Raw genomic sequence first — 18,805 nt, 5'->3', positions numbered from 1 at the left:
GATTTTGAATGTAAGAGGCTCTAAATACTTAATTCTGATGAACAGGTAACATTATTAGCCATTAGGTAAATAGTTGTCTAACAAACTTTTTAGAAAGAACTTCATATGTAATCAAGTTTACACCAAGAAACCAAAATTTCTCATACCTATTAGCCTCAGCGTTGTTTGTGTCAGTGCCAGCATACCAGAGTTAAGAAGAAGACTCAAGGTATTAGCACCATGCTGCAGTGTCAACATGTTGAGCATGACCAGCAGGAAACGTGCTTGTGGAATAGTTCCAAGACTTGGTCCTGCTGGATTCTCATTAGTAATTGTTTGCAGAGGAACAGGTTGCACACCTAATATACAAATAACAAAGCCAGTTGACATTTGGAAGCTAGAGTAAAACAGATAAATTTGTTTGATTGGTGGTTTAAAGTATGTCTGGATTCCACACTTGGCTTTAAGAACTTACAAACTGAACTTCCATGGAACTTTCTTGCAACAAATTTAGATTTTAATGATAAAATATCACTAATGAGTAATCAATAACCTGTTGCTAGAAAACAAGCAACATTCTCATAAATATGGAAAAGCGAGTTGGGGTTTGGTTAAGGACAGACAACACGCAAACAGAAAGTCATAATATTTCTCAGCAGAAAGCAAGGGAGTTAATTTTAAAATTCTGATTACTGAGAACTTCAGAAAATGTAATTATGTTAATTTAAAACAGTTTTATCCCCAGTCAAAAGCAACAACAAAAAGATTCACCTAGCTCTTTAAATTTTGCAGAGGCATCCAGCAAGATGTTCCGGACATTCTGAACAGCCCATGCATACAGTTTTCCAAAAGTTACTTCTAGGAGCATTCTGTTAAAAGGTGGTATCAGATCAACGTCCTTCAAGCAGTCCGTAAGAGGTTCCCTTTACATAAGAAAAACAAAAACAAAACAAGTTCAGTATTCTTTACCCTCACTGAATTGTGAAAGCGAAATTAAGCAAAAAAAAAAGTTTTACCCTATATTGGCTCCTTCTGGAATAAGTCTCTGCCATCCACAGAACATAGCATATTGTACAGATGGAAGCAACAAATTTTTTGCTGCCAATTTGAGAATAGTATCTATTCCCTCTAGACGAACTTCTGCTCTTTCCAGCTGCAAAAGGGAAAAAGAAAAAAACTTGTACTTCTATAAATTGCTGATACATTAAAGCCCATTTTCATCCACTTTACCTGTTTTAATAAACATTTTCTCATTTTTTCTACATCTACTGGCTCTTCTTTAAGTGCAAATTCAACAATTGTGTTAAGGAGTGCAGACTGTGGATACAAGCCTTGGACGTTTTGTTTCAGCCATTTGTATTTGTGGACACCTGTAACTGTACTCAAAAGTGGCTGCCATTTATCCTGTAAAATATGAAGGTAACACGTTAAACAAATTTTAAATTACTGTAAACAAGTTATTTCACATTAAATCATGTCTAAACTTAAAATACTAGGAGGATAAAAGGAAATTCTTCAAAGCCAGTAAAAAAAAAAAACAAAATTATTATTAAGTCATTATCTATTTACTTTAAAAAGGCTATGTAAAATTTCAAATTCATTACTATTCAAAAAAGAGAAAACAACTCATCACTGCTTTTATCATAGCATCGCCAAGGTTGGAAAAGACCTTTAAGACGATCTAGTCCAACCATCCACCTACCACCCACTCAACCATGCTCCTAAGTAGTACCTCTACCCTTTTCTCAAACACCTCCAGGGATGGTGACTCCATCACATCCCTGGGCAATACTGACATGAAGCTTTATTTGAACACTTCTGAACATATTCAATTCACATATTCTAAATATCTTCAGCACCCAAGCTTATTGTTAAGAATTATTCCAAGTTTTACTAAAACAATATACCATACTTAGTTATATATCCCAAACATCATTATCGAAATATTAAATGCCAATTTATAGCAATCACCACTTCAGCTAATTTTTTTTATCTTGTTATTCTCATTTGTAACATTGATCTAAAATCTGATATCCTACCTTGGGTGATTTGATTGGCATGGGCCTTTTATCTATAGGTACAGGACTGTGAGGAACAACACAGGATTCTTCTAAGTCACTCTCTTCATTTCCAATTTTGGATTCTTCCACATCAGCAGATTCAGATTTTTTTGGCACTAACAATAAAAAAAATTACTCCTTTTTGAAATCTGACAGTATTTGCAGTACCACATTTCCAGGTTTACATGATCAACTGAGAATACAGAACATATAAATCTGCCTGTGATAAATTGAAACAGTACTCTAGGTGAATACTGGTTCTAACTACTATAAAATGAGATCTGAAAATAACTGCAGTAAACTTATATCTATAAAGACCAATTTGAAAGCACTTCAGTGTTTTTTCTTCACATTAATTGACTTCCAGTTGTACAGTTCTCCGACCACATTGCTTTAATACAAAGTGAGTATTAAGTAAGATACCACTTCTAGTTGAACTGTACTAAAACCAATTCAGAAGTGATAGTGATGGATCACTTTTAACATGCTGGAATGCAAAGAAGCATGCCTCACTTAAACTTTCTCTCCTTTGCCTGATTTTTTTCTACAAACTGACATGTAACCATTGATTCTGACAACATGAAAACACAGCAGAAAGCAAATCTCAAAAAGTACAGCAAACTTTGAAATGAGCTTCATTTTTACCTTTTCAAAGAAAATACAGTATTAACATTGCCTTACCTCTTTTTTTTCTCTTTTCTCTAATTATTTTCTGAACTACTCTCCGCCACCTGGGCAAAGAACTCAGAAGTTTAAACTTAGACATTATGGAGAGATCATTGCACACTGCAGGACGTAGCTCATTGAATAAGAATCTTAAACGTTCAATGACAGGAGCACAAACTTCCTTGTAAGAGCGTCCTTGTTCTTGATGGGTCTGTAAAGAAATCGTTGAAAGATTTAATTACTTTTTAATATACAATTTTTTAAAAGTGTAAGTAACTTTAAATAAAACCACTTAATGAAAAATAACCTAAACTTCAGTAGGTGAGTGGCTTACCTTAATCAGTGAGCATTTTGCTTGGTAGACAACACGACACACATCCACTACAGATTTTGGTAACGTTTTGTGTTTCACCTGGTCAACTCCAAGGGTACCAGGATGAACAAGAGACAATGCCACATGACCTGAATGGAAAACACAATTTTTGAATATGCGTTTCCAAAATCATGAATAATAGAATTTAAACTGGTCCAAACTGTAGTCTGGAACAGCTTTGACACAAGTCTACCTACCCAAATCTTCATGTTTCAAAAGGCAACACAGTAACAAACGTCCTACTTCCTCCACAGGATGCTCAGGAGGGAAAGTGATTGGTGTTGTTAAGTGACACTGTTTACAGTATCTCTCTATTTGACATAAGAAGTCCTAAAAAACACACAAAAGACGCTATTTAACTTTGGTTATAAGCATAACAAAAGGATCCAAAATACACCAGCCAGCATTTAAATAACTTCCACAGCCTGAACAAACACATCAAAGTCAGAGATATCACAATTTGCACAGTAACTAAGGTATACATACACTTAACATCCAAAATGCATTCACATACTAAGAGAAACACATCTTAGTTCAAAAAGAGATGAGTATTACCTGTCGGTAATGCTAAAGCCTGACATCCCAAGTGATGTATTTTTTTTTTCCTCGTAAGAATACATTTATGATTTTTAGTTCTTCCACTCAAAAAATCAGAAGGAAAAAAAAAAAAAAAATAGAGTGGACTAAAGCAATTTTACCCATTACTTGTACTCAATCAATCCTTTCACAGAAGAGTAATTCTGACGTGACAACAACTACTGTCTGGCATAACTTTCAGAGAATTTTCATCAACAAGAATGCTTCATGACACTGCTGTCAGCCTTCAGCATCACTTTATTATCAAGGGCTTACCTTCACAGTGTGATCCTGAATATTATTATCTGCAATAGCTTGGAGAAAGGGTTGTGAATGGTCGCTCAGAGTTAATCGATGTGAATATAGTTTTGATTTGTTTGGGGTTGTGTTCCCAGGTGAACTGCAGTGGTCTTCATCCTTTTCCTCATTGTAACTGTAATGAATCTGACTAGTTTGCAAGCCTCCAGAAAATATAGATGACTTCAACCATTCTAAAATTTAAAAAAATGCAAATGTAAATTCTAAGGAAAGCTTAACTATCAAGACCCAACAAATTCTGGAAATGAAAGCACACACAGCTCAGTACAGAAGGTTTAGCACCTCTTCTATTTGCTGAAGCTTTTTCAGACTAAAATAGGATTCTATAACTAAGAAACAATGAAGTAGCAAAGCTGCCATCACCTGTTTAGAGATAATATGGCCTTAACTATTTTTCTATGGTTTATATTAAAGCATACATTCTAGTCACTAAAATTAAGGTATTCAACCTGATATAATCCAACACCAGATGCTTCAGGCACTCTATAGAGAGTGAGCTTTACTACAGAGATAGTAGTTATGCAGCTTTCTCTTTCAACATTCTGTCTTTTGCATATTACTAAATATTTGATGCTTAATTGTTCAAAATTATCATGTAATTCTTATCTAAATCTTGCTAAATACTTGGACCTTGATGAGCGTAGCAGTAATTATGCTAAGAATTAAGAACTTCAATTTCACTATTCTCTGAAAAACTCAAGACAATCTGTTAATTTGGCTTTATTTTTTTGCATGCTTTGACAAATCAATATAAAGTTTTGCTTACTTGCACATTCAACTTCCAGAGGAGAAAGTGGTGTACTCATTGCTAGGTAAGACGCATGTAGTCCAAGGAGAAGACCCAGATTTCTTTCTGTGTCTATTAAAGGTGATGATAAAGTACTGAGATCTGGTGTTGAAATCACTTCCTGGTCAGGCTGGTTAAAAGAAGGATGAGTTGAAAGTTAGTACAGAGTTCCAACAAGGATACTGAAAGCAAAGTAATACTTTAGTTTAGGAACTGTACATCTATTATGACATTTTTACCTCCATATACTGGCCAACACAGAAGGCATGCATTGACTCTCGTGTGTCCTCAAACTGCAAAGCAGCTTCCAAAGCAACAACTGGGTCCTCACCTGCAAACTGAGCTAATGAGAGAATGAAGCAGTGAGTACAGTATCTGAAAGTCTGTCTATGCCATCTAGTTTTGAAGCAGAAGTTATGTGTGCCTTGAATTCAGATGCTAATTCTCACCAAGTATACTATTGCCAGTTAAAGACTGAGTTTGAAAGTCCTTTATATCATATACTTTCCCATCAATCACAGTCCAAAATCCTCCATCTTTGTTGTGGTTCTCCAGATCAGCTTTACGTATAAGTGTTACCTCCTCATTATTTCTGCAGCTCTGGCCAGTAAAAAATGAACCTATGAGTATATAAAACAGAACAGATAATTCATCTACAGAAAAGCTTTACTGGACATCTTTTTAACAGTAGTTTAATCTCAAACTCTTACTTCTACTCAAAGGTTGCCTATCTTTTGACATGCTCAGAAGTCAAAATAACTATTAACATACTCCTGTATGTATAGTTTGCGATTAAATTGTGCCTATGCTCTATTTTATGCAGTAATGATCAATGTCACACTGAGATAGATCAGGCATTGCACAGCTACACAACTATTTTTGTTTGGAGGCAGAGCAGTACAACTATTCTGGCAAACTACTGCTCTATTTGATTTTCCTGAGAATTACTTCAGTTTAGTACATGCTTGCCTGCAAGATGTTGTATATGCATTTAGTTTCAGTCTAAATCCACATTTTTTAAATACAAAAATGAAATGGGATGTTCTAAATTACACAAAATGCTAAATGCTGTATCTACTTTTCTGAAAAGCTGCATTTAACCTGCTTAACCCTATGCCTAAAATATATATTAAGAGTTTACTAGCAGAAATATTGCCTAATTAATTGGTTAATAAAAATTTGTGCTGTAAAGCAGAATTCCCTTCCCAAGAGATGTTTGTGAACAGAAACCAATTCACATAGCTACTTAATGAAAACAAAAATCAATAGTCCAGATAGTATTTGTACATACCCATTATTCCTGGCCACGCTAAATCCTCATTGTCATCTCTTTCCTTCCCAGGGGCTAAATGGTTAAATCTGTCTAGATGTTCTAGCAAACCAGCCAACAGAGGGATTGCACCAGCTTCCTGCATTAATCCAGCATTTTTGCTGAGGAGTAGCACTATAGATACTACCAATTCTGGAAGAAGGATGCCTAAAGCATGGAAAACACAGCCAGTATTCAGATATATTTGAAGACTTAGATTTGTAGCATCATGAAAATAAATCACCAGGCAACACACTCTACTTTCTATTACTATTTTAGTACAACAGTCTTTTCTCACCCCCCCTTTAAATTTGTTCTCCTTCTCTCTTACCAATCCAAATATTAATTAGACTCCTTTTTTTATTTTTATTTATTTTTAACACATTTAACACTTTCAAGAACATTTACAACATAATGTTATTATCTTATCAGAGGGAAGGGGGAACAGCTAACAACAACCTACCTGTTAAATCTCCATCCACAACATAAGATACTTCTGCAAAATGCCTATGACTAGTAGAAGCAATGCTGGTTGCCACAGGAAGTATATCACTGATGTGTGTGCACAAAAGAGCAGTGTATTTCTTCAATAAAGAGCCAACGCCTAATTGGTCAGGACCTGCATAAAAAGCAGGAAAAGCACAGAAAACCATCACAGTTGTGTCTAAGAAAGACTTCAAAAACTGTCACACTCTTCTGAAATGGCAGTACCTCTTTGAAGGTAACTTACTGTATGTATTAGGGACCTGCCCAACACAGTCTCCTGGATAAAGTTTACTAACAAGCAGACGCTGAAAACGGAGCAACAGGTCCAGAGAAGCAGATCTCTCTCTGCTAAAATGTTCGTGGTCCATGCAGGAAGAAATGCGACGAGCAACATCTTTCAGTTTGGCTATCGTCTGTGATGCGATGTTCCTGATTGGTACACAAGTGTTGTAAAGTACTTAAGAGTTGACAGCAAAGACAGGCCATAGAAATCTAGGCTAAGCTTTTGCTGGAATTTCTCAACAACATACAAGAAAACTCACACAATTTATTTATTTATTTATTTATTTATTGTAGGATGGTGTCCCTTTGTTTGCACTACCAAAAACTCAAGCTTTTTTGGTGAATGTATTTAAAAAAACGTCTGCTCTGACATAATCTAGTTCAGAAGAGTCTCAGTACTGATTAAATGACATAGCTACCATCACACTTAATGAAGAAGTACTCTATTATATGTTAAATACTCAGCATCCTAAAGGTCATGAATTCAACAATTCTTTCTCACTGTCAAGAATTCAGAACTCTGATTTCTTCCTCATCTAAAGCCCCAGCTGGATTCCTTGATACAAAACATTCAGTTCTAAATACATCCATGCAGATCTTCCTACTCTTAAGAGCAAAGTAGCTTGTCTTTCTAGAAATCGGGTAATTAACTGTAGTACTGTACTTCTCTCCTACATAGAATGGCACAGGTGCATACAAGCTAGGAGTATGTTCAATACCTTGAATTCTGTGGAGATAACATTCTAGCAGAAGACTGCATTTATTTGCTCACTAGTCATCCTTAAATTGAGTAACTTATAAAAAATAACTCTAAACAGATCTTAAAATAAAATAAATTTGAAGAAATTACCTTAGTAACTGCTGAATTAACTGAACTAATGGTAAACTTTGCTTTCCTGCAGATTCATAGATTCCAGTATTAATAAGATCTTTGTCCAATGGAGTTCTACTCCTATGAAGTGTAGATGCATTTGCTTCTTGTTCATCAATTTCTTTTTCCTTTTGTGCCTCCTTTTTTGCTTCTATGTCCTAAAAATGTAAAACAAGATTAAGAAAAAGCAAAAAAAAAAAAAAAGAAAAGAAAAAGCAACCGTATTATGAAACATTTTGCTAAAGCAAACTAAGTGTTCATGAAAATAAGATAAAATTACTTCCACTATGCCAGAAATGAAACAATTCCTGCCAGACAAATGTGTACATTGTTTTCCATATGGATGATGCAGGATGGAGTTTTTTGTTTGGATTTTTTTTAAACAATCATAACATAAAAAGAAAAAGCAGAGAAAGAAACAAGGCTAGACAAATTCAGAATTCTGCTTACACCAAACCAAGTTAACAATTTATTTCTATTCTGTGAATGTTTTGACATGACAGCACCTGCTGCACAGTTTAAAAATGAAGGCACGTTCACTCTCTATTTATACATGTAACAAATCCAGTCCACTGCAGAACCTGGATTAGATCTGCTACTAAAATATAGACATACAGAACTCTGTGGAGACTAATTTACCCAAGTTTCAATGAATCAAAATTACCCTGTGTGGTGCTGTATGCTACCACCTACCACCTAGATCACTTTCAGCTTATATCTAAAGCTAGCTCAGGCATCTCTGATCTACACTATAATATACACATGTCCTAGTAGAGGTGGTTAAGAATTAAAAAGTCTTTAAAAGTTTAAAAAAAAAAAAAAAAACACAAAAACACTAATGTTAGTACTAATTACTAATACTAATGCTGCATAAAGCAAAACTTAATGCACACATTTTAAAATGTTTTGATCTGTATCAAAACCCTCCTCATTTACAAACAATGGAGAGGAACAGAAAAAGGAAATACATTAGGATATATTAGCATACTTTCATATCCATATATAAATACAGCAATTTACAGCAGTCTGTAAAAAGGATGTCCCATCTCTGACAGCATACCGGAGAAGGCAATACATGCAAAATATTTCTTTCATCCACTGTATAACTAGTCAAGTTAAACTGAGCCTACAGAAATTTGAAATGTTGCAAAAAATTCACTCGTCTTTAATTTTTAAGTAATTCTGATGATATTACTGCTGGAAAAGTATGGTCGGAATCAAGAAAGCAAAGAACTCAAGAAATCCACAGAAAGTTTTAAAGCACTTAGTGAAACTATGCCTCTTTCACAAATCTTTATGAAAATATTTGTTACAGTTGCTAAAATCATCACTCTAGGCAACAATAAGAAACACTCTTCTAAAAAGGAGAATATGATTCATACCTTCATACAAACACTGGCTCACATTTCAAGTTTCAGGTCAAGAGAGGATAATTCCACTCGATATATCTTCTTACTCTATTTATACATAACTGTCAAGCTGTTGAAGCATACCTGAATTTCCGCAGTAATGGCAGCATTTAGCGCAGACTCTAAGCCTCCATCAGCCATCAAGCTGCCCACCAAGAGGTCGATCATAAATCTACGGCCTGGACTTACATTCATTTCATTCCCTGAAACTAAGAAGAGAAAAAACTAGTAATGACCAAGAAAGGCGAGCACCAAAGAGCTTTTCATCTTAAGACCAACCTGCACTGGGTAAGAGCGCCGAGAGAGCCCGAGCTCGCTCTTCTGCTGTTGGCAGTAACACAGACCATCCACTCTGCAGCACTGCTTGAGCGGCGGATTGCACAGTGTTAAGAACACCAGCGTTGCTTGCTAGTGTTACCACTGTCTGTTTAAGGCTATTGAGCAGAATACCGCCCAAACCTAAGCCAAGACATTCTGGATCCACCTGGTGACTAATGGCAGCATGAAGCTAAGAAAAGAAAAAAAAAAAAAAAAAAAGAGAAAAAAGAAAGAAAAATAAAGGCAAATTTTAACAACAAAGAGACATGGAATTGAAAAAACAAGTCAGTCCTAGAGCAAGTAAGTAAGCTCACTGACCTAGATATAATACATCTCATCTGCAAATCTGCAAAATTTAATGGGGAAATGCTGGCTTGCATAAACTTGTACTAAAAGTGAATGAATACCCAGAGCCTACAAACTATACCCCCAATATTCTCAACCCCAATAACCTGAAGAGTAATGTAAGCATCTTCTCCACTGCTACATTACACTAGAAAAAGTAGCACATCTTCAGCAAGTGTAAGTGTCTTCTAAAGAGGACACACACTTTTGGCAATGCTATTTAAAAATATTAGAAATGCTCAAAATCCCAAAGAGCATAAAAAGCCTAAGCCATTTATATTTTATATTTATAGTTTGTTTTTAATAAGATCCAAATGCTGTGAAGAAAAGCCTTCAGCGAAAGGGAGGTGATAGAGATATTTCTGATCTGTAAAGTAAGTCACAGTTAAAACAACCATCAGCTGCAAAATTTCAGAGAATAGAAAGTGATATTGTATTCATTTCATTTTCTAATCAATAAAAACATTTTAAAGCACATTAAATCTGCTATATTTGTCCAGCAAATTTCCTGTAATATTTATTTCACTGAATGCTCAATATGTAAGAAACTGAAAGTACCTGAAGCCTTAGAAGGTTTAATGTTGCCACAGCCATACACTCCTTTTCCTGAGGAGGAGGCCAGTCAGAAGAGCCATCCATTCCCTCCGTCACTTGCCTCAGTAAAAGATCTAACTGCTCAAATGTCATGGGGCAAACATCCACCACAAAAGGAACTCGCAAGCCTATTGACCATTCTGAACACGATGACCAAGCAAAACTCTACAAATTGAAAAGAAATGCAAAATTCAACTGCTATCTCAGAAATAAGAACATTGATTAAAAAAAGGTAATAGTTTCACACTCCTGCTTTTGAACAGTAACAGAAGACGAAGAAATTATATTAGCACATCTGATGAAGAGAAACCTCTGCTTGCATCTCTACATATAAACACAAAACCTTACTAATCCCATTATTATCACATTTTCCAATGTGCTGTTATGGCAATCCAAATATCTCACTATCTTTGCTGAAGTAAACATTCAGCTACACAGGTTTTCAACTGCTGTATTGGGATAGAGTGGAAGAGAATCAGTATTTCTCAGAATATCCAGAGGGGAAGCTAGTCATCTCTTTTTGGCAAAGCAATTGCATATGATTTGTTGTTTTTTTGTTTTTTTTTGTTTTTTACCAAGCTTTCATCTGTTCAGAATAAAAAATAAGAGAAGTCATGAAAGCACTGAAAGAGAGATTGGGATTAGCATACAAAACTAGTCCTAGAGAGAGACAAAGACAAATCACAAGTAACAAATCAAAAATAAATCTTACCTGAGCAGGCCCACAAGCGATTCCAACAATATGTTTTGTGTCCAATCCTGGGAGAGCTGCAGGCTCTGGTTTAGTGATCCGTAAAGTGTCAAAGTGTTGACACTGATCATTGCTCCCCCAGCTATGCACTTCACTATCTTCAGTCAGTGCTAAACAATGCGTAGATCCAGCTGCCACATCTATCACTTTTTTTCCTGAAAAGTAGGTCAAATATTGAAAACATAACTTAGATTACAATCATTAACAGAAAAATATCAGAGGTAAGGAGAATTTTGCTAATTACAGCTGTACTTCTATGTCAACATATTACGGATGCTAGTAGTAGCATACTGGAAAAGTACAGCAAAAGAAAAAATCAAGGAAATACTTCAAGTTTCTTAAGAAACGACCAAAGTGTGAAAGTCCACAAGTTCAAAACAAACTGCTTCTATTTTGTACCCCTTCTACTAGGATCCTTTTCAGGAAAGGTTTATTAGAAGATCTGCCCATCTATACACTGAGATTGCGAAGTTATATTGTACTCATTAGTTTCAATTAGACCACACACTGCATATGAACAACAGTTTTAGGAAAGATAGTGTAATTAAAGAGGTTTCTTTCACATCCTCTCCTACAGAACTACAGGTTTCTATCAAATTGAAGAAATAATTCCCCCTGTAACAAACCAGTGAAAAATACTTGCATAACGATACAAAAAATACACACACAAGAATTTTTCTGTGAATCCAAGAAAAGCAAAGCATGAGGATGAGTACAACATAAAGACAAGCAGCATTTAAAGTCATCCTAACATAGCAGCTCTGAGCCTGTTGAAATTAAAGGTATAAAAGGCAGAAGAGATGGGAAATATGCATTATTACCTTTTTCAATGCCACTAGCCCAGCATAAAGTATGACAGCAGAGTACGTGATACTGTCATTCTTATAGTTTAGATCATTAGTGTCCAGTTAAATGTCCCATCAACAACAAAACATTTTCCACCTCTGATAATTACCTTTCAGGCCTTCCAGTAGTTTGGGATATCGAACATGTTCTTCTGTTCCATGCCCAAGTCTCTGATTGTCACCTTTTCCCCAGGTGTAAACCTGGCCATCTTTGGTTAAAGCAATAGAAAACTGACTTCCACAGCGTACTTTGACGATGTCCAGGTCTTGGAGCTTTTCTATCAACTTGGGAGTCTTGCAGCCATCACTGCCTCCTCTTCCTAGTTTTCCATAATCGCCATCACCCCAAGACCACACCTGGCCTTTAAAGCAAGAGAAAGAAAATCAGAAATATTGCACTGCTTTTTCATTTGAAAGAATTATCTGCTCTGACCAACAAGTTCTTCAAAACCTGAGATTCTCTAATTAGCACAATTTTCAAATTATACTTTAGGAGTATCAGTTATGAATTCATGTCTAATAGTTCATTAAAATAAGAAGGATGAGAAAGATTTGAACAGTGACTCCTGATCTGAGAAATTCTCAAGTTGACAAAACTAGGCGTAAAAGCGTAATTCACTTAAAGTTCATCAATATGCAAAAAGACCTTCTGAAAAGCATATGCAGTAGAGAATTTGTTGCAAATCACATAACTACAGCTAATAAGAACTTGCAAAATATTTTTTTCCCCATAGTGAAGGGTGGAATTGTCTGTAAAAGTTCTTAATTTTCAGTTCTTGTCATTCAACCAATTTTACAAAATGAAATGAAAAGTGCCGTTGTCTTATTATCATCTTTTGAAATGCACTACTGAATCCAAGCCTTGATTAGGAAATTTCTGAAAAGAAAGCTTTGTTTTACACTCTAGAATGTATTCATTCCTTGTATAAGTTAGTCTGTAAGATACTCTAATAAGCAATGGAAGAATGCAAGAAGGGAATCAGTTTCAAAAAAAAAAAAAAAAAAAAAAAATCAAGTTTGGGTTTTCACTTCCTGGATGAGCAAATCTCAACTTTTAAATTGTGCATGTCACCACAACCAGTTATATTTTAGTAGAAAAATTAGCTTTTGAGAGTTATTTCCCTTCTAAAGAATGACTTGGGTGCACAACCTCACATAGTGAAATTCAGATTCTGAATCTGTCTGGGATGCTGGGAAGTTTGATTCCAATAGAATCTCCCTTTGGCACTTCCTATGGGTTAATGTAGACAACACAATCAAAAAAATCTTGCTGTTGTGACAACATGAGTTATTTAATTAGACAATGTATAAAATGTAGATGTACATATACTAATGTTTTGTTTATCTATTATATATTTACATAGCTATCCAAAATGTATACAAAACAAATTTAAATAAAAAATTTCATATTCTAAATGAATATATTGTATATATGTGCATATAAATTTGCACAGAATATATGTAAAGTAGATAAATGCACATAGATGTATCTCCCCAAAAGAATTTCAGCTTTAATTTTTTAAAGAATTTAAGCCACTATAAATAAGCACACTATCTGCTTAGAATGAAATAAAGCATATTTAGAATGAAAGAAAAAGTTAAGCTTAAGCGTTTCATTTTGCTACTAACCATTTTCAGTAACGGCAAGAGTCTGAGCATCTCCACTTCCACATGATACATCAATAACTTTGAGACCTTTCAGTCCTGTGACCAGCATTGGGATGGTCTGGTCTTCACTGGAACCTTCAAAACAAAACAGCTTTCTGATAAGTAAAACCAATATGGCTTGATGAGTTCTTCTGTTTGCTTCCATTTGGTTGGTTTTGAATGATTTGCTACTTGAGGGGATGAGGAGATGGGGGTGGGGAAAGAGGGGGAGTTATTTGTTTTCAGATTTGAGTATCACGACTGAGCTCCCATACAGTTTCTTAGATATCCAATACAGATTTAACTTACAAGATAGTTTTTGCTTCACAAGGAAGGGAACGGACAATACAATGCAGATTTTTCTTCCCCATCCACAATTCAGAGCTTTAGCATTTTTGATACAATCCTTCTCATAATGTAAGAAACCACTCAGGCTTCTCAAATTAATCATAGATAGGTTGGATAAAAGAATGTTTGAAAGAAGCACTAACAATTACTTGACAAACAACTGATTTTAACATACCATGACCAAGCCTGCCGTAGTTTCCTCGTCCCCATGTATACAGCTCTCCTTCAGCAGTAATGGCTGCACTGTAAGTGCTTCCACAGGCTATATGAACAACATGTTTCCCAGCTTGCTTTCCAGATAAAGCAGATATCAATTTTGGTTCCTCCAGAGGGCTATTGAAAGAGAAGGAAACATATTTCACAAACAGTAATCTGATGAGTAATCATACATTGATAAATGTATTTGTTGGAAAATAATTGATGCAATTCTACCTACAAATCTTAGTAGTAGTCTGAGGTACCAAAATAGAGTTATAAGCCAAAAATAAAGTTCAGATCATTTAACAGCATACAAACCACTGAAGGGATGTCTGACAACTAAGATTTGTATTTCCAATTACATTAATGAAGTGTTTTTCAAAAATAATTTAGCCTACTATAAAAATTATTACCTTCAAATGCTATTTCTGAACAAGTAATTTTATGACAGTTCTAATCCTAGTGTAGTAATTCAATACTTTACAGGGCATTCAACTCTGAGGGAAGATAAAACAACTAAAATGTATCTTACACTTGCACTCTTACAGAATACTCCTTTTCAAAAATAGCCCCTACACAAGAGGAGGACAGTAATGTTACTGTTCAACGTGGGGGGGACAAAAGAGGAATGATGTATGAAGTATGTAACACAACTGCATTTGTAAAGATGATTGTACACTGACATCTGAATCAATGTTCCTAGAGAAAAAATGCACTATGGATTTATAAAACCACGAATAAAAGGCCTGATAATAGTATATTCACTACTACACCCCCTACCTACAAGTACTTCAGAAAGTAGCACAAACACAGAACTAAGAATATTAGGAGAAGAGAAAATATGCAGTAAGAATTTGTTTAATACCACATCTGCAAGTGAAGTACTTAACATAAATGTGAAATACTTAGTAAATTACCAAACCAAATTATTAAAACAAAATTGGACTAAGTTATATTTTATCTTGTTTTGTATAATAACAAAGTCTTTGAGACTATGAATCTCAATCTTCTTATCTAATGGGACTGTCTGAAGTACGTACATAAGGTGTTACATGTTTTGTCATTATGGCAAGCAATTCTTGATAAACAAATTGCAATCATGACAAAACATGTAATGCCTTATGTACATAGGAATGGTCAGTTACTATGCTAAAATTAATAGCTAATTTGTTTGCTGAAATGGTCACAACTATACAACTGGAAGAGCATCTGAAACATGGTTATTAACAATGTCTCTTACTTGCCTAATTTGCCAGATAATGACTGAAAGAGTACACGCATCCTGTAATAAATCACGATCAGAAAGCATTACACCTTTCACTCATGGACTCATTGGAGAGTGCTACATTTCAGCAATAGTTCTTATGGGCACTTGTATACACAACCAAACAGTTTACAGTGTGAATTCAGACCACTGGCCAAAAAAAAAAAAAAAAAAAAAAAAAAAAAAAAAAAATTGTTTATTTATTACATACACTGTGTCACCATGGCCTAGTCTTCCACCATCTCCACAACCCCAAGAGAAAACTTCACCATTTGCTGACAAAGCAAGATAGTGATGTCCATCAGAATGTGCTGCAATCTTCACAATATTTCTGGAAGCTAGACTCTGCACCAGCTGTGGTCCCTGTGAGACAAACAAAAGTAATTAATTTATAACAATTTCTTATGTATTCCAGGCAATATTTTTCCCAAGGTTTTATCAAACATGTCAAATCTAACAAATCAATGTAAGCTTAAGGAAAAAAAAGGGTCAAATTACTATTTAAATCTGATAAAAATTATACTCTCAAGTCATTTTGTTCCCATACGTACAAAGTCATAACTATATAAATGCAATTCTGTTTATCTTAGAGGCAATCTTAGTGACAAATATTTTTGTTTGAGAAACTGCAGTTTGAGAATGGTGTTATACTACTGAGCTAAAATACATTTAATATCTGCCAATTTCTATGCTGTTTCCAAGGCCAGCATATCAGCAAAAGCAATTATCACTGTACTCTAATCCTCTAGCTTGACAGAAACTATGGAAATTAGATACATTTAATTAAACCAATGGAAGAGATCAAAGCCACTACTTCTGAAAATTCAAAAACAGAAATAAAAGCTCACAAAAATCAGCATGCATTCAACTACTCTTCCAAGATATTTAACCAGCAGACCTATGGTACGCCATAATGCCTAAGAGAATGCATTTTTGAAAATAGACAGATAAAACTCACCAGTGTATCACTGTTGTATGCTTGTGTATAAACTCGCCCATTCCTAGATAATATTAGAAAACGTTTCTCTGCGCAGGCAATCTGCACAACACCAAGACTGGCAAGTCCTTCGCACTGAATTGGACCACTCACATTAGCATAGTATTTCCAACCTATTAAACCCCAAGCAATGACCTCCTGCAAAGAACCCTAGAAAGTAAGAAATTCTGTAAGCATTCATTTTGAAACATGCAACTTATTTAGAAAGCATGTAGAAGATTATTACTATTACTGTGTACTGTCAGTAGTCAGTGAAGCGTAACTATTAACGAGGTATGAGAAATAAAGATTTGCATGTATCTTATTCAGTTTAACCTGTAACAGAACAAGCTATAAGTATCTGAATCAAGTATACAGAGATTTTCAACTTGGGAAGCTTAACATTAACTGGGGTTTGAAGTAGCTGAATTTGTTGTTTTTTTCTGTTGGTTTTGTCAAACACCCAACATAGTTACTAAGTCTGGTGTTGAGAATTTTCTCTGATAAACAATGGGAACAGCTGAGAACACAGCTGAATTAGCCTTGGTGTTGTGATAAGAAAGAATGGTTCCCAAACCACAGAATTACATTATTAGGCTGATTCAGAGAGTTCTGAATGCCATTAAAGATATCGAAAGAAATTCAGGCAACTCAAAGTTACTTTGTGAAAATAAAGAAGGAAAACTAGGCAATCTTTAGAGTTGCTAACTTTGAAGCTGAAAATTAGTTACAATTTTAGGAAAAGCATTAAATTTGATGCTGCATGAGTTACCTTATGAGATGTAGGAGAGCTACACTGTGGAGGCATACATGGAGTGGCGAGACGATCCAAGTGGGCCATGATCACAACAGCTGTTTGTCTCAGATCAATTGCTAGTTCATTGTCCTGTGGTAAAGTCAGATACCTAAGAAAACTTTCATTTGGACTCAGAGGATAGGTCAGCAGCTGAAAAAGAAAAAAGAGCAGTCAGAAGAATATTTTAGTATTTCCATGCTTCTACACATACAGATAAAGAGCATACTTGAGTATTTGCACAAGATAAACTGATCCAACTCTGCACATGCTCTTTCTTGAAGGGAAATCTCAAATGCACATGTTGAGAAAATATAGTGATAACTGTAGTGATAACTGAATAAAACAATAAGGTGATAAAATGCAGTAAATAGTTTTATTACTCACAATCTCAGTAATATCTGTTGAAAGTTGTAGTAGAATTAACTATATAAAAACAATCCAAATATGCAGAAAAGATAACAGGCCATGTCTGTAATTACTTATTACAAAAGCATTAGCTCTGGAACACAATGTTTACCTATAATTGTACTATGGAGTTCCTTCACCTATCTCCAAAAACACAGAAGTACAAAGAAAACCAAACACTAGTGAATGCATACATACATATGTACACACACACACACACACACACACACACACACACACACACGTCACCTGGAAAATGCTATTGTTAAAGTAAGCCCAAATTTTGTTTGGATAGTTTTGTTTGTAGTTAATTTAGCCAGCCAATAAAATTTGTCCCTTATGCATAAACCAAGTATAAGTACCTGAATCTCTTCCTCAGAATTGGGCACGTCTTTATTACACACTATACTCTGAAATCTTTGTAACAAAGGTAGAAGGGGTGCACTTGTTCCCTGTGCAGATCGCTCATTATCAGTTTCCCTTGTTCCATTATCCCAAAGCTGAAGCAACAACATAACTGCAGACAACATTTGGCTGAAAGACAAAGTAAGTTCACATCTTTCATTAGTAAACATTTCTCAGAAAACCGTTTTAGGTTAAGATAAGTTACTTTTTACATTTTTAATTTAATAATATCAGAAGCCACATCTTTCCATTTGAAAGAGAGATCAAAATATCAAAAATGCATTTTGCAATCTAGCTAACTTTACTGCATTGCAGAAAATGTTTGTGTGCTTTGAGTCACAATTACATAAAACCAAAGAAAACTGAAGACAGGCATTGCTCAAGGCATTCCATTAACAATGATGGCTAAAAAAAAAATCAGAGTGCTCATGCTACTCACCTTAGCGTGCCCCTCTGCACTGCCAGTTCTAGCAATATAGCAAGTGCCAAGTGCTGGTCTTGCAATGGAATGTTCCCTGGTCCTTTGGTACTGGGAGCTCCATGCACATCTCTGTTTAAAAATCAAACAATATACATTAGCTAAGAAAGAACTAGAAACAATAGATATTTCTTAAACAAAACCTCACACCAAAAACCACTAAACTTACAGAATAATTTAAAATTGTTAACGAAAATATACGTGGAAAGTGTTAGCTTTTTTTCTTAAGGAAACTTTTTGGAGCGACACTAGAATTTAAACTGCCCCAGGCTTCACCATCTATTCTTCAGCTCTCTTAAATATACTAAGAACATGAAAA

The 18,805-nt window shown here is 35.0% G+C and overlaps 1 protein-coding gene across 4 annotated transcripts in view; it reads right to left on the bottom strand.

Annotated features, from left to right (window-relative positions):
• HERC2 (HECT and RLD domain containing E3 ubiquitin protein ligase 2) overlaps positions 1-18,805 on the bottom strand; it is a 104,569-nt gene that overhangs the window by 56,136 nt on the left and 29,628 nt on the right. For all 4 annotated transcript variants that reach the window (XM_085213479.1, XM_085213499.1, XM_085213490.1 and 1 more), the window contains exons 8-35: positions 18,448-18,558; positions 17,966-18,137; positions 17,175-17,348; positions 16,385-16,573; positions 15,638-15,789; positions 14,140-14,297; positions 13,599-13,712; positions 12,080-12,331; positions 11,086-11,279; positions 10,338-10,538; positions 9,396-9,624; positions 9,201-9,325; positions 7,687-7,865; positions 6,799-6,983; positions 6,532-6,687; positions 6,051-6,236; positions 5,209-5,379; positions 4,999-5,102; positions 4,739-4,889; positions 3,931-4,145; positions 3,276-3,408; positions 3,040-3,167; positions 2,721-2,916; positions 2,019-2,155; positions 1,210-1,383; positions 996-1,132; positions 751-902; positions 147-338 (exon numbers count right to left, since the gene is read on the bottom strand). In XM_085213479.1, the coding sequence (XP_085069605.1) occupies positions 147-338; positions 751-902; positions 996-1,132; positions 1,210-1,383; positions 2,019-2,155; positions 2,721-2,916; positions 3,040-3,167; positions 3,276-3,408; positions 3,931-4,145; positions 4,739-4,889; positions 4,999-5,102; positions 5,209-5,379; positions 6,051-6,236; positions 6,532-6,687; positions 6,799-6,983; positions 7,687-7,865; positions 9,201-9,325; positions 9,396-9,624; positions 10,338-10,538; positions 11,086-11,279; positions 12,080-12,331; positions 13,599-13,712; positions 14,140-14,297; positions 15,638-15,789; positions 16,385-16,573; positions 17,175-17,348; positions 17,966-18,137; positions 18,448-18,558 (4,667 nt within the window). The remainder of the gene's footprint in view (positions 1-146; positions 339-750; positions 903-995; positions 1,133-1,209; positions 1,384-2,018; positions 2,156-2,720; positions 2,917-3,039; positions 3,168-3,275; positions 3,409-3,930; positions 4,146-4,738; positions 4,890-4,998; positions 5,103-5,208; positions 5,380-6,050; positions 6,237-6,531; positions 6,688-6,798; positions 6,984-7,686; positions 7,866-9,200; positions 9,326-9,395; positions 9,625-10,337; positions 10,539-11,085; positions 11,280-12,079; positions 12,332-13,598; positions 13,713-14,139; positions 14,298-15,637; positions 15,790-16,384; positions 16,574-17,174; positions 17,349-17,965; positions 18,138-18,447; positions 18,559-18,805) is intronic.

This window comes from Meleagris gallopavo, chromosome 1 (genome assembly GCF_905368555.1).
Source record: "Meleagris gallopavo chromosome 1, MGAL_WU_HG_1.1, whole genome shotgun sequence".
In the NCBI taxonomy this organism is placed as follows: domain Eukaryota; kingdom Metazoa; phylum Chordata; class Aves; order Galliformes; family Phasianidae; genus Meleagris; species Meleagris gallopavo.
Note: the sequence above shows the minus strand (reverse complement) of the source record. Positions and strands in the feature narration are given on the sequence as shown.